At 45.8% G+C, this 15,056-nt stretch overlaps 1 protein-coding gene across 1 annotated transcript; it reads left to right on the top strand.

Annotated features, from left to right (window-relative positions):
- Window positions 1–2,107: 2,107 nt before the first annotated feature.
- On the top strand, window positions 2,108–3,623 carry ascl1b (achaete-scute family bHLH transcription factor 1b). The gene has a single exon (XM_037451615.2). The coding sequence runs from the start codon at window positions 2,299–2,301 to the stop codon at window positions 2,908–2,910; it is 612 nt and encodes a 203-aa protein (XP_037307512.1). The 5' UTR covers window positions 2,108–2,298; the 3' UTR covers window positions 2,911–3,623.
- Window positions 3,624–15,056: the final 11,433 nt, after the last annotated feature.

Raw genomic sequence — 15,056 nt, 5'->3', positions numbered from 1 at the left:
ATTTGATTGATACAGTATATCCATTTTTTTAAAAGATGGAACATTTTAAAAAAAGTATTAAATATATACAATATATCATATGGATATATTTTGATATATATAAAAATATGTGACTTTTATTTAATGCAAGATTTAGTACACACGTTTAATCGTACTATTGCAGAACTGTTGTTTGGCAAACGGAGAACACGCACACAGTTTTCGCAATTTAATTAAGTCATCTGGGTGCAGAAATCTCACTAGTAATTGAAAAGTTAAAGGAAAACAAAGTCTTGCCAAGACGTCTTTAGCAGAGGTTTTCATAGTACATGATTAAAGTGCAGTTTTTATGATGGCAGATTTATTGGACACTGGTTTCTAGTAGCATGCACTTTGTCATCTCTAATTACCTGTGTTGCATGATCTACTGTGTAACACGGGTTTGTGCTTTTATTTTCATTCAGCGCCCTCTGCTGTCGACGTGGTTAGAGACAGATTTGTGTTTGAAAGCGAGCGTTACAATTCAAAACCCAACCAAGAGAGGCATGAAAAAGCAGCAGGCCAATGCAAGTCAACATTTCTGCACAGTTGAGTAATATTACACACAACCATAAAGATAGAAAATTCTCATGAAAATAAATGGCCATGTGCAGGATTGTTTGTGTTGTAATTTCTATTTTTTAAGTTTGGATTTATGTTTAATTTTTAAAAGCTGTTTAGATGTCAAGAACCAAAGTAGAGTAATGATGTATCAATAAGTCTAACCATGATGAATATAATTACGTATCTTTAAATACGGGAACTTTAGCTTTTAAAATAGCTATTCAAAAGTAAAAAAGATTGTGCAAGCTGTGAGATTTGGAAGAGGTGCAAAGGGAGTTCCATTTTATTTTCTAATTGGACTAGATGAAGTATATGTGTAGTGTAAAAATATTGGAGTGATTGTTTAATGTCAATTTTAAATTAGTTCACTGTGAATTTATCATTAAGCAAAAAATGATTATTAAGCCAGCATTTCTTATACGTTCATCAGTAGTATTCAAATAAAGATGTTCTCCTTTCATTTTTAACCCTTGTTGTCATAATTTCTGTTCTGCCACTAGAGGCCGCAAGTGTCCCACTTTTATTAAATGGGCAACGGTCTTCTCATTTCGACTCGCACTTCTTCGCTTCTAGAATTTGCTGGTAAGGAGAGTGTCACGTACGAAACGTATTTCCAAATGGTGTTTTAACAATGCCGAAAAGCCAAATCGGCTTCAATCGGTTTCCGTCGACAGTGGGGCAAAACTGCAGGACGACGAAGCCACTATGTTTAACTGTCCAGTCAGATGTGGTGCTGAAAATCTGCACTCATGCATCTGTACCTCGAGTTGGATTTTTTTTTTTTTTTTTACCAGAGATGCATACAACACTGATTAATTAAGTAAGAGTTGCATTCAGCTGGAAGGTTAAACGGTTGTATTGAATTAAAACAAGACTTTCCACCTCTCAAGAAAGTGTCAACAAACTGGACCCGCGGAGCACCGAGTATGTAATAAAGCACTGGGCTTCCGGACGCCTCCGTGACATAAGAAGTGTTCACTCTTACATGTATTGCGTTCTGCCAATCATTACGCTCAGAGACACGCTTGCAATTTATCTAGCACTGTAAAGCCGTAGCCTGGAGACGAGGGAGAGTGTCCTTGGTATTTGTGTTGTATAGAGCTGGAGGAGAATGATGACCGAGGGGAGGGGGGGCTGATAATTTGAAGACTTGCCAAGGGTACATTGTCAAATTCAAAAGGCATTTCAAAGAACCAAACCATTCACTTTTTTATTCTCCCCCCCCCCCCCTCTCCTGTCTCTGTCTTTTTTCTGCCTTACTTTCCCTTTGCACGGTTGCAGGCCGTTTGAATCGACCAATGGGCCTTCAAGTTGGGGACATAGGAATGTAAATGAGCTCAGCGCGTGCTCCCGGCCCAGTGAAAGCTAGGGATTGTTTATTGAGCTCCCGGAGCCACGCGCCTGGCCCGGGGGAGTCGGCGTGCCGAAGAATCACACAGCGGGGGCGGGGCCTCGCCACGAAGCGTGCGTCTCCCAAAAAAAGGGGGAGGTGGGGGGGTGGGTGGGGTGTGTGTCGGGGCGCGTGTTGAAAAAGAAGAGTGCTGCCAAAGTTTGGGTCAGATCGGCTCGTGGAGTAAGCAGTCAAGAGAGACTTGGACTCGAGTTAGCCACACGGTCCCCACGCGAAGGACACGAGAGCTGTACACTGCCAGCCACTTCCGCCCTCTGCCTCCCATCACTTCAGAAAAAAAAAGAAGCAAGACACCTATCGGCGAGATGGAAACGACCACCATCACCACCACGCAGACTGCCTTCACTTTTGGATTTACCGAAAGACACGCCAGCCTCAGCCTGCACGCCCCGGCCCAGGACTGCGCGGACCCCGCCGCGCACCCCAGCGCCAACGCCGCCGGCTTCCAGAGTAAAACCAAGGTGCTGAAGAGACAGCGCTCCAGCTCGCCCGAGCTCCTGCGCTGCAAGCGGCGGCTGAGCTTCAACGGCCTCGGCTACTCCATCCCTCAGCAGCAGCCCGTGGCCGTGGCCAGGCGGAACGAGCGGGAGAGGAACCGGGTCAAGCAAGTCAACATGGGTTTCCAGACGCTGCGTCAGCACGTGCCCAACGGCGCCGCCAACAAGAAGATGAGTAAAGTGGAGACCCTGAGGTCTGCGGTGGAGTACATCAGGGCTTTGCAGCAACTTCTGGACGAACACGACGCGGTGTCGGCCGCGTTCCAGTGCGGGCTGCCATCCCCGGCCATCTCCAACAGCTACTCCGCCGACCCGGAGTCGCCTCACTCCACCTACTCCTCGGACGAGGGCAGTTATGAGCCTCTGAGTTCCGAAGAACAGGAGCTGTTGGACTTTACAACCTGGTTCGACCGGTACTGAGGAGGACGGAGGCGCCTGTGCGTAAAAAGCACCTGCGTTCTTTCCGAAAATGCCGACAATGACTTGGTAAAGGCGTCAGATCAGTCTCGCTGTGATGCTAGGAAGTGATCTGTTGCCTCCCTCCCTCACCCGGGCTGCTTCTGCCGGAGCAAAGCAATAGAGAGAGAGAGAGATAGAGAGAGAGAGAGAGAGAGAGAGAGATAGAGAGAGAGAGTCTCTGAGTCCCCACACGAAGGAGGGAGTTGGACTCAGTGTCACGTTGACGCGTGGAAGGAAAGACCCGATGAAGTGCAATCAAAAGACGTGAGTTAGCAGGTTTGGCGGGTCTCCAGAGGACTTGTTGGAGAGACACCGTCTTCGTCCGCTGGAAAAGACAAAACAAAGACAACGCGTCAACAGACTGTTGCTCGTCTTATACGTGAATCGCTCCCCTTTTCATAAAAATCACAAAACACTGTATCATTGTGTCAAAGAAATTGTTTCCCCGTGAAGACACATCTTTTTGTACATGAGTCAAACAAACAATGTTGTTGAACAACAGCCGCTGTCACTTTCCCCGACTGTCAGTGACTGGACAACAAGATCAAGGCTACCTGTGACACATGTACCTGTTTTTTTTATCTTCTTCTTTTCTTCTTCTTAAAAGTTGTCTGTAAGGAGACCTTTATCAATGTATGCACTTGTTCTCCACGTCCCGTAGCCTGAAGTGTAAATATTTGATTTTAACAGATATATTTTGTGTAAAACAAGTTTTTATAAATAAAGATGATTATATTTATATAATATGCTTTCGAAAGTGGTTTGGTTCTTGTTTTCGTCCTGTGTGTGTGCGTGCCCGAGTGCGAGGTGTGTGATGGGTGTGTGTGTGTGGCGGTAATTGAGCAAACTAGTGAGCTTCTCTTCTATTCAAAGCTCGTGCATGACCTTTAGCCGCTTTGCTCGGGCACACGGGGGGGAAAATTGCGCAGCTGGGTGAGCACTCAATAACCATTATAGACGTGCACCTTCTACGGCGCTTTGTCTCCATTCAGGACAGGGAGATTAATATTACGTTTCATGCATCGCATTGTTTCCTTTGCGTATACTCTGCCTTTAGCCAATAGCCCGGAGGGCCTGGGGCGAAAGGAGAGAGGGACGGGGGAGCGGAGGGAGGGAGGGGGGGGGGGGTAATTCACGCCTCTCAAAGGGTATATAGACACTTTGAAATACGGCCCGGGGAAAGTCAGCGAGACAATGAGAGAGGTCAAAATTCTTATTGCCCGATTGAGATCAATCTAAATAAAAACCTGGGGTTGCAGACTAGTTGTATCCCCGACTGTGTTTTTCATGGGGCACACAGTCAAATCAAAAAGCCCATCTCCTGCGAAATGGGGAGCCCGACGCCACATAGTGAGCACTATTGTGTGCGCCTTTGCGCCTCATTATGCCAATTATGGAATATTCTCTATTGGAATTAAACACTGTTGCCAAATTCACTCAGGCAGAACGAGACATAACGAATTTAATTTCACCCGTGGAGTGGGGAAGTGAGAAGGAGAGGCGGATTAAAGTAGGTTAATATTTTCTGTTAAATTTGAGTTTTTTAAATTTATCTGCCAACTTTAATCCAAAAATGAAGAGGTTGCTTGTTTTCTTGCACCTAAAAGTGTGCCACAGACATGAATACACGCTCTCTCTCTCTCTCTCTCTCTCTCTCTCTCTCTCTCTGGCGCGCGCGCGCTCCTTTTCTCCTTTTCACACTCACACATCCACGCACGCTCGATTTCTCTTTCACGCACACGCGCGGTCGAGCAAGCAAGCACACACACACACACACACACACACACACACACACACACAACAACGCAACCACTGCAGCTTGCAGGTGTAAGCCACGTGCCTCTACTCGGTGACAAAGGCTCTTGCGCTCCCATTGGTTAATGGCTCGCGTATTTGATGTGAGGCCCGCCGGTCCTACAAATGATGAATGACATTAATTACGCTCTGCTTTATAGGCTGCTACGTCACGGGGCCTCAAAAAGACAAATCAAAGGCACAAAATACCCCGCTGCTCTATTATTATACGGTTGAAATGATGTTTCTGATGTCCTTCAGTGTCAAGCAGAGGCCAGAGCACAAAGTAGAAATGAGGTCATGTCTCCTGTCCATTAAGATGGATATGCAATTTCTCTCCTCAGCCATTTGGAATGAGCGAGGGCAAAAACAGATTTATTCATGTCAACATGTCCTCCTCGCTTACAATACATAAGGGCGATGTAAATGTTGTCGTAATCCAATGATGAATGGTCACTTAAATGCAGCTCGTTTATGCATGCGTTTTCCTTCCCAAAGCCATGATGTATGCATGATCTATGGAAATGCCAAATGCGAACATATATAGATTACAAGAGGCAAGAGTAGGGTGGCGAGGGGTCATCTGTTGCTCCACATGCAGTCATCAGCGTGCTCGGTGGACCTTTAAGCCATTTTGCATGAATGACAGGTTGCAGCGTGGTCTCACTACGCTGCAACGTTGCTTTTATGTTTAGACGCCGTAGGCCAAAATGGTTTATCGGTTTATCTCTCACAACATTAAGAGTTTTAACTGCAGGCCATGTTTACATAATAACAAGCTAACTGTCACCAAAACCAAAAATGTTTTAGAAATGAAATGCTATGCATTACCATTTTGCTAAAAATACCGACTTCAAATCTTAAATAGTTTTCCTTTCAGTTGCTACTAATGCTGTAATGACTCCCAGCTCTAAATGTCAGTTGATGAATAGGGGTACATTCTTTTTAATCATGTTCCAAAATGAATCAATTTATCATTAATATCTCAAGGTGACTGTAAACTAAGAATATAGGGTGCGTTCAATTACAAGCAATAGTTGGAATATCTGCAGCCAGTTATAAACAGCACGTCGATCAAAGCTCAAAGCCACACCGGCCACCATCGCAACAAGTGCATCAGTCTTTTCCACTTTGCATGAAGAAGACAACAATATCACCTCGCTGTGTCTCGAAGGTTCGTTATTAATTATTAAAATTCAAACCAACAGCTTCCAAGTTTACCGTAGCACGAATCAAGTTTTTTTTTTTTTCCCACATCAAAATAACCAATGCAATAAATATGAACAACGTAGAAACCCATTGCTCTGTGAACTGCTCGGCTACAGCTATGAAGATGAGCACAGGCTGAGCAACCTTGAGCAATGCTTACAGAGGTGTTAATGTTTAAGCAGAGTCAAAGACATGTTTATACTACAGAAAAACCATCTCGGAGTAGTCAAACACACACATTCGGACGGGGATCGGCAGCTGGTTCAGACAAATCTGCTGACCCCTTGGCTATTGATTGGGTAAGGTCGCTGGTAGCAGAGGCACAAGGGACCCACAAGTACTTTGCACTAATCTCTTCTGATGCTCCGCTCGCTGCAGGGAACATTGGCTCTCTGATGGCCATTTAGATTTAAAGATGTAAGTCTCTCTCCTCCTGTAGGTGTTTTCCCACTACGTGGTCTTCTTCATGGAGTAAGTCGTTTTAATTGCACAACAGGAACAGACGAGTGCAATAACTTCTGTTGAGAGTTTAGTAGTTCTGGGATTCAAATATCAAATGTTCATATTCGCACTTAATTTCATCCCTGTGTTGAAGGAATTGAAATCTGGAGGAATATGAAGAGGTTTCATTCAATCATTTTTCTGAAAACAAGCAAATATCACAGGGTCACTCCAATGTGCAGGACATACTCTCCCCACAATAAAAGTCTTACTAAGATGGAGCCTCGCCCACAGCCCCAGAGTCATCGCCCCTTGTGTGTTTCTGTCATCTTTCTCTTTTCAAATGAACGTTTGAATGCACACAGCTCAGCACTTTAAACTGACACCTCTGCGTTTGTGTGAATGGGCCCCAAACGTCAGACAACCCGGCAGAGGAGGAACCGAGCTCCGACCTGAAGGGTGGAGGGATGGAGCGTAGCCGGGGATGTGTGGTGGGGTGGGGTTGGCGGGGGCCGTGATTTGCATGGCCCATTGTGCTGCCCAAGTTTGGGTGCTTTTTTTTTTTGGGCCCGGGCCCTTTTGGCCATTTACTTCCACTCTGGCTGGCTGTGGCGCGCCGTGAATAGTCCCTGCTCGCAGGAGACACAAAGGCGCTTTTGTGCTGCGGCCGCACCATATTCATCATGTAATGCCTGTAAGACAAATCTGATTGGACGTCTCTGTCACTTTGATGTGAGTCCAGAGTGCGAGTGGCCCTGAGATTGCTAACTTCACTTTCTATTGCCTATTCTGCAGCATTGATATAGGGGTGGAGGCAAAGGGGAGAGAGGAGGGGTGGCTTGCGGTGGCGGTGGCGGGGGGTCGGGGTCCAGAGGGGGGGGGGAATGCAGGCAGGGGGTAGTCCTCATTATCTGCAGCAGCAAATTCATAATAAATTTCCCCATTCTACAAAACCGGGTCGAGATGATTGACACTACTTCACGCCAGGCCGAACAAAAGCCCTGATTTGAGCAGAATACCGAATGAATGGGGCGAGCGTGGACCCAATTCAAACAATTTTAATCTATCCCTGTCCTCCCTTACTTCTCCTCTCCTCCTCTCTCCCCCTTTCCCTCACACTTACCCCCTCTTTTTTTCAACTGCGGCTCTCCTGCCTCTTTTGTACGGAGCATTCTCATTTTACAGGGTAATTCTTCTCCAACGAATGTGCTAATTGTGCTGGGTTGAACTGGATGCTGGTGGACTCCTGTCTACAGATCTTATATTTGCCTAATGACTATAATGACGGTTCACAGAGTCTGCAGCATGCAGCCTTTCTTTACTCGTATTGGCTCCCTAGAAAAGACAAATAGGGCTGCAGCATTGTTTTTCGAGAGGATTCTGTGTCCGTTTCGTGTCCTTCCCTGATTCGTCACTCTCCCGTCACGTGACCGCGTATGTCATCTTCTTCCTCTTTATACTGTCACATGCGTGTCACACTGTACATGGATGGTCATATACTTTCGCGAAGGTTGCCACGTGGATGCAGATCATCTCAAAGACGATGCTGAAAGGCCCGTCTGGAAGGAGGACTGGAAGAGCGTGGGTGTAGTATAAGGTCAGGAAGCATAAACTCATGGTGGACAAAATATTGATTCCATGGACTGTAACTCCTAAGAAAACCGTAGCCAAGAATGATGATACTCTTGAGTCTTAAAACCAAGTTTAGATGGAGACAATTGGAAGTTTACGTGTGCAACAGAGGGAGTAGTGAGCTCAGTGATGCTCTTCAGTTTATTTAAACTAATGATGCCTCTGTGATGTCACTGCTCAGGGTATATTTTGCTGCACAAGGTTCAGTTTCTCTTATGGCAGCCATAAAATCCAAATCCAGGCCATGGGTGGTAAGCACGTGACAACCATTGGAGTTATTTGTGACATGCTGCCTTTGTCAAATATCCCCGTAACATGCACATTATAATATAACGTGCTAAGTACCTTCTCCTTGAAAAGTTGTGGTCCCTATTACTATCATTATGCTTGCTGCTCCACTGACCTCCCCATACCTGGTTAAAAAAAATCCTCTCTCCTGCTTTCCCCATGAGTTGTTAATACATGAAAGAAAGAAAAAAGCGGTAACTCCCTTTAACGGTCTTTTATAAAAACATGTTGTGTGTAGGCGTGTAGCCTGTGTGTGTTTCTTCTTTGTGTGTGTGTGTGTGTGTTTAAATAGCTCTACTTCATGCGCCTGTTGATCAGGTGCATTCCCTCACGCAGCAATACTTTGAAACGTCCTCTAGTGTGTGTGTGTGTGCGTGGGTGTGTACAAACTGTATCCTTGTCTGCTTATCAGAGGTCACTCTATTAACCTTGACATTTTTTTCTTCTTCAACTTGCTTAAAGAAAACACCTTCCCTGCCACACACACACCTACACACGCGTGCGTGCACACACACACACACACACACACACACACACACACACACACACACACACACACACACGCACACACACAGTTATGTCCTAGGGTCCTCAGCAGGTTGCAGCCTGCCCCTGGAGAACCTGTTCACAGTGACACACCACGGCTTCATCGGCCTCTGACACGCATCGCCTTCAGCATCGGATCCCAAGCTTCATTCTTCTTTTGTTCAATTCATGCAGACAGTAGGTCACGTATGATGTTTTCTTTTAGAAGTCTTGTGAATATCGCTGTATGCCACAATAGAAGCGACTTCTTTATTACATCAAAGCTCAGTGTACACGCGATCTTAGTTATGAATGGTTTGTTTTTTAGCATTCTTAAAAGCACATGAAGGATTAGGCCTTGAAAAAAACAGCATATGAGGTTTAGTAATATTTACCCACAGTTACGTTTTGTCTATGCCTGTTTTCACAGCCTTACAGTTTAGTAGAATAACCTCCCTAAGGACTTAATTACAAGACTTCCAGTCCATTAAAGAGGCGTTTGAATCAACATTTATCTGACTGATATATACTTTTCCTTCAGTAAACTTAAAATGCGGTGTTGCTTCGTAACCCGTCCTTGTTGAAGCTTTTCTCTTTCCTGCAAAAAACATGCAAACTGCATTCCCCTCCTAAATGATAATAATGACGTAAAAATGATTTGCATTAAAGCAACCGAAAAAGAAAACCCCCTCCAGGAAACAGTTCCACTTGTTTCCAGGAAAGAAGAACAAATTGTGACTCAGAACGGGCTTAAATTACATGTAATGGGATGGATGTTATTTGCATCTTTCTCTTTCAGTCTCTCTCTCTCTCTTACGCACACACACACACACACACACACACACACACACACACACACACACACACACACACACACACACACACACACACACACACACACACACAAATCCATAGTTCCAGGTCCCCCGGCACCCCACAACCTATTATCAGCAGAGGTGCCCTGGCTCAACCAATGCAGAGTTCTGACCCCTCCCTAAAACAAGGTAAAGGGAGGATTAGTGAGCACCGTTTAGGGGCTCCTTTCAGGCCCCCATTTCATTTCATTAGCTTGTGACCTCTCCAGTTAATTATTTTGATCTGGCCAAAGGCTCGGCCTGCTTTTAATGATCCTGACTGACTCACCGCCCCCGTCAGAACGCACAATACTTAACACACCCATTGAGGGCAAGGAATTGGAGTGAAAAGGAAAAAGGAGAGAAAGAGGAGAGATTGAACGTGGCATTTACCAGTCACCGGCACAGGCTGTGTGGAAGGGAACCTGGTGATGGCAGGGTGGCGTAACGCCCTCAGACTTTTTGTCAGAGTTTACTATTGTTCCTTATTGATGGAGTGGCTCTCCTTTTTTGGAGGGCAAAGTTGTTGCAGAGCTTTAAGCTGATTTCTGTAGAATAAAAAGGAATAAAGGGAGGCGAATCCACGGCAACTCCTTCTTAAAAATAACAGTGATGGAAAAAAAAAGCTGCTCTTTAGAAATTGTTCCGTGGAATTGTCCATACGCTACAGCGCCTTTCAGATGTTAAGGATACAGTTCTGTGATGAGGATTGTGTTTCATCCAAATCTCATGCACACAACATATAATAGAAGGTATGTGTGTGTGTGTGTAGAATTTGGGTTTAACCGAACTTATGAACGTTAAACCCCTCGTTTTATGAAGCTGTGCACTTAATAAGTGCTTCTATCAGGGTAGCAGGTTTTGCTCCCCTTGTCTCTGTTGCTGTGCTGCACTCATACTTTAATCATGTTTGCGGAGGGAAAGCTGCCGTTGAGCCACGGCCGCACAGCTCCATAGTGAAAACAAACACAATTAAATGCAAGCAGCGTGTGCCGTTTAATGCCCTAAAATCACCCTAACCCAACACATTTCTCCTTCTAACCAGCCATGAACGACGAATGGTTTGCGTGGTGGAGCGAGTGGATGGTTGGGTTAACCCCCCCCCCCCCCCCACCCCCTCTCTCCCTCCTCTCCATGTCTGTTTTCAAGCCTTGTATTTTCTGGCAGCGCTGCTCGCTAGTTTACTCTGTCTGGCTATGCATGTAAAGAGTGTCCCCTCTTTGTTCCAGCGTTGGCCCGCAACCAAGTCCCCCCCCCCCCTCCCTCCATCAAAACTTAAGCCACACACACAAACACAAAACGCACACAAGCCTACACACACACACAGTACCCCACTCACCCCTTTTTTTTTTACTCTCTCGAAAACCCTCTCCCCTGCGCTGCCCTCAAATTGCAAACAACATAAAAGGAGGACAGAACTGCAGAGACAAGCATCACTTTAAAAGGCAGGTGTCCAGAACTTTTCAGTGCTTGTCAGTTTCAAATGGGGACCCTTTAACCTCCGTGCCTTTCTAGCTGGTGGCTGAGGTAGCCAGTCAGAGGCCTAATCAGTCTTGTCTGACAATACTGGGAGGTTGAGGGCTGTCAGTCCTTCTTTCAGAAGGTGGCTCCAATGAAGCTGTGGCAGGGGAAGCCCTGATTGATTAGTGCCTCTTTATTGAAGTGTGTGTGTGTGTGTGTGTGTGTGTGTGTGTGTGTGTGAGCAAGAGAGTGGATGTCTGTAGGGGCTCAGCCCAGGAGGCTTTATTTAAATCAAGGCAGAGAGAGTACTATAATTATGACTTTTTCTTTTTGTTGGCCGGTTGAAGCTGACAGAGAGGGTTCTTATGGCTCACTTCACCCTCTCAGCCTCCTAAAGAGAGATTATTACTGGCCCAAAGAGCTGTGGCCAGTCAGGCTCATCAGAGTGGCTTTATAGACCTGTAGAGAAGGACCGGGTCCAGGGGCAGGACTGGAGAAAAAGTGGACTGAGCTGAAGTCACTGTGTAATCCCATTTCAGCCTTATTCACCGATGCCTCTGTGTCAAATAAATAAATAAATGAAATCCGACAAAGCTTTAAACAGGGAACGGCGTGCCAGTTCACCGCTATCACCCGGCTGGCATTCAGATGAGTTCCAACAAACAAACAAACACAAACGGAAGCCGACCAGGGGTCAGCGGAATTAGTCAAATGGGCGTGATCCTGTGTGGCCTTGCTGGTAGGAGGTCTTCCTTTTCTCCCGCTCTCACTCTATCTCTTTTTTTTTTTTTTTTTGTACCAGGTCATCCACTATCAGTATGTGTCTGCAGCGCTGGCCGCTCCTCAGGGCCGCCCTCTATTGTTCGATGACGGCTCCTATCGGCAGATCATTTTGAAACGTGTGTACTCACCTGCACTGTAGGTGGGCGGCCTCGGAATGAATGCATTTTCCCTCACTTTCATTCACCTTTATCTAAAATCTCTAATCTCTCTAAGGTCCCTGTTTCGCTCTCTTTTGTGGCACTTCAATTAAACACTTATTGCAGTTGTGTTTTCCCTTTTGAACATGTTAATGTTTTTGTAGGAAAAATGACAAAGTAGCGTACTGAAAAATGCTCAGAATCAGTGTTATATTGACCGTATATTATAGGACATAAGTATCATTTTACTGATATATAAACTAATAATCCATTAAATTTTTATTTAAAGGTCATTAAGTTTGTATGTAGTAGATAGTAGCTGTAAAAAAAAACTTGTTTTTTCTTGTAAGACTCTTAAGAATTGAGTCCCAAACTTGTGTTTAGTTTAATTGTGTGTGAGGGAGTCTGAGTTGTGTTTGGTCCATTATATCACGCACCTCTGGGTGTGGTGGGACACATTTTACTGACACTAGCAGCTTTTTGCATAGACACGCGCATGCAGATACTTGAGTGCTTCGACCACATTGCGTTGCCGTGCTCCCGTTGTATCAACACCACCATCTTACAATCCTCTCCAATGATTGTGTGTACCCACACACAGATGTGCACCTGTGAGGAGAGTTTCTGGGTGATGTTAAGTCCCCTTGGCACTGTCCTCAGTGAGTACAAAAAGAAGACCACCATTAACAAGTTGCGTAATGGTGCAGAGCTTTCAACTTGAATCCCCCTGTTATTGACGCACTGGACGCAGTGACAGAGTCAATATTTAGACCCAGGCACAGAGCACTTGGCTTTCTCCCCCCCCCCCCCCCTTGTGTTTTTTTCTGTTGCCACAGGTTTCAGCCCAAGCCTTCCGAGGTATCTCTCTCGTCATTTGACTCCCGTGGATTAACTCAGTCAAACACTGTAATCCCAACACTTTGAAGCGTGCAAAATCTCACATCGCACAGAGCCCGCCCCAAAAGACACCATCGCTTACGCATCTAAAGAAACAGCCTGCTTCTGCCTTTGAACGTTTTCTTTTCTACTGTTTTAGTCATCGAGAGGAATGTCGGAGGCCTTTCTTGGAGAGAAAGAAAGAAGACTCACCACACTCACCACACACCTCGTCCATCTTTGTATTTCATGCACGTGTGTTTGGTTTGTATCTAGTTTGGATGGCGTGTGGCGGCAGGTCCGCTGTGCTCACAATTAATCACAGTTCTTTACACAACAACCCCATTGTGTCTTTCCTCTTGATGTCCTGTACGGGTTCACAGCCACCGATGCACCTACACCTGCTTAAGCATTAACCATGTCAACCATACGTGAATAAGTGCTTCACATATCCCCTCTCCATGTCAAACACACACACACACACACACACACACACACACACACACACACACACACACACACACACACACACACGACACTCACACCTGGGTTGAGCGCGTCTTTTGCTTGGAGGGGGAGAATTCCGACATGAGACCATTTATCAGAGTGGAGAGGCAAGCGATTAGATATTGGCGATAGAGATTTGGAGTCAACACCCAGACAGGTGTGCGACGCTTTTTACTGCACACACTACTGGGTCTTTATGGGCAATAAAGGAGGAGACCCTTCTTCCCTTCATCCATCCCTCCTCCTCCCCGTTCTGTTCCTGTGGGCAGAGTCCAGGCCGGGGCTTTGTGCACCCTGCAGGCGGGCGCAGAGAGCGCGCTGTGTTCCATAGGTACCCCCCCGTGAACTCATTTTGCACGCTATTCATGTAATGATCGACCAGGAAGTGCAAAGACTGCTAGACCACTCGGACGAGTCCAACCAACAGCAGCGTCCTCCAGCCAGGACGCTGCTGTTGGTTCACTGGCGCGTCCGTGTTCATCGTAAACCCAAAGGATGCACTTTTTAAGAATGAAACGCGGTTCCGTTGCCCAAACAGAACCAAAGTGTGTCACGATCTGTTCGTGAACTTAACTCGATGCAGTTGTTGCCTGACCCAAAGGCGTCCAGCGTCACTGCAGTGATAAGCAATCCCTTCAAAGACCCGGGAATGTGTAACGTGCTTTCACCTCTACTGGGGGGTCCACATCTACTCACTTCAGAGACCTCAGGAGGGGGGGGGGGGCATCTATCAGCAGCAGTAGCGCGTACGAACCCCACAGTCATTACGAGCCACCTACTGAAACCAGCTACTCCATCAGACTTTGACAGGGACGGAGCAACAGGCTTCAACAGAAATTAACCAAGTTAGCCATTCGGACTGTATGGCAGGCAGCGACAAGCTGGTCCATTTGTTCCCTGATCAATCAAAGTCCATTCTTACCCTTCTTTTTGGTTTGGGATCAGCGAGTTAGGTCGGATTGTCTTCCTAGTGATCCATTCCTGTGATGGTTTTGGCTCAATAGACGACAGAAGAAGGCCAGTTGGTTTTCCTGCAGGGATCCTTTACTGTATTGGACACATTCAGATGGATGGACAGCATGGCCTGGGAGCCATTGTTTCATGGTGAGGAGGTTGTCCTGCATCTGTTGCCCACTGGGACCAGTTACCCCACTCGTAGTCCAAAAAAAGTCTATTCATTCATATGTGAAAACATATGCACAAAATGTCATTTTAATTGTTTTCATTTCTCATATTTACAACACATTCTAATTGTAATTTGTAAACAGAACTTTTTTTTTACCGAGAATATTATCACCTTATTCCTATGTGGTTAACACACCAAGGATAAGATAGACTCTGCACCTTTCCCCTTTCCCTCCAATTCCTAATAAAAGTAGCTAAACATGCATGGGCCCCCCCCCCCCCCACACGCTCCCTGTCGAGGTTTGCTTGTAAAGAAGAAATATGCATCTTCAATAGCCCCCTTCAAGATAGCAGAAGGAAGGTAAAGTAAATAAAAAAAAATAATAAAGCAAAGAGGAACCACTAGCTGGTGGTCTGGTGTGCTGCCACAGTTTGCTTAATGTTAAACCAACAAGATAATACCGGTACCATGCAG

The sequence above is a fragment of the Pungitius pungitius genome, chromosome 6 (genome assembly GCF_949316345.1).
Source record: "Pungitius pungitius chromosome 6, fPunPun2.1, whole genome shotgun sequence".
NCBI lineage: Eukaryota > Metazoa > Chordata > Actinopteri > Perciformes > Gasterosteidae > Pungitius > Pungitius pungitius.
This window is presented reverse-complemented; position numbering and strand designations above follow the sequence as displayed.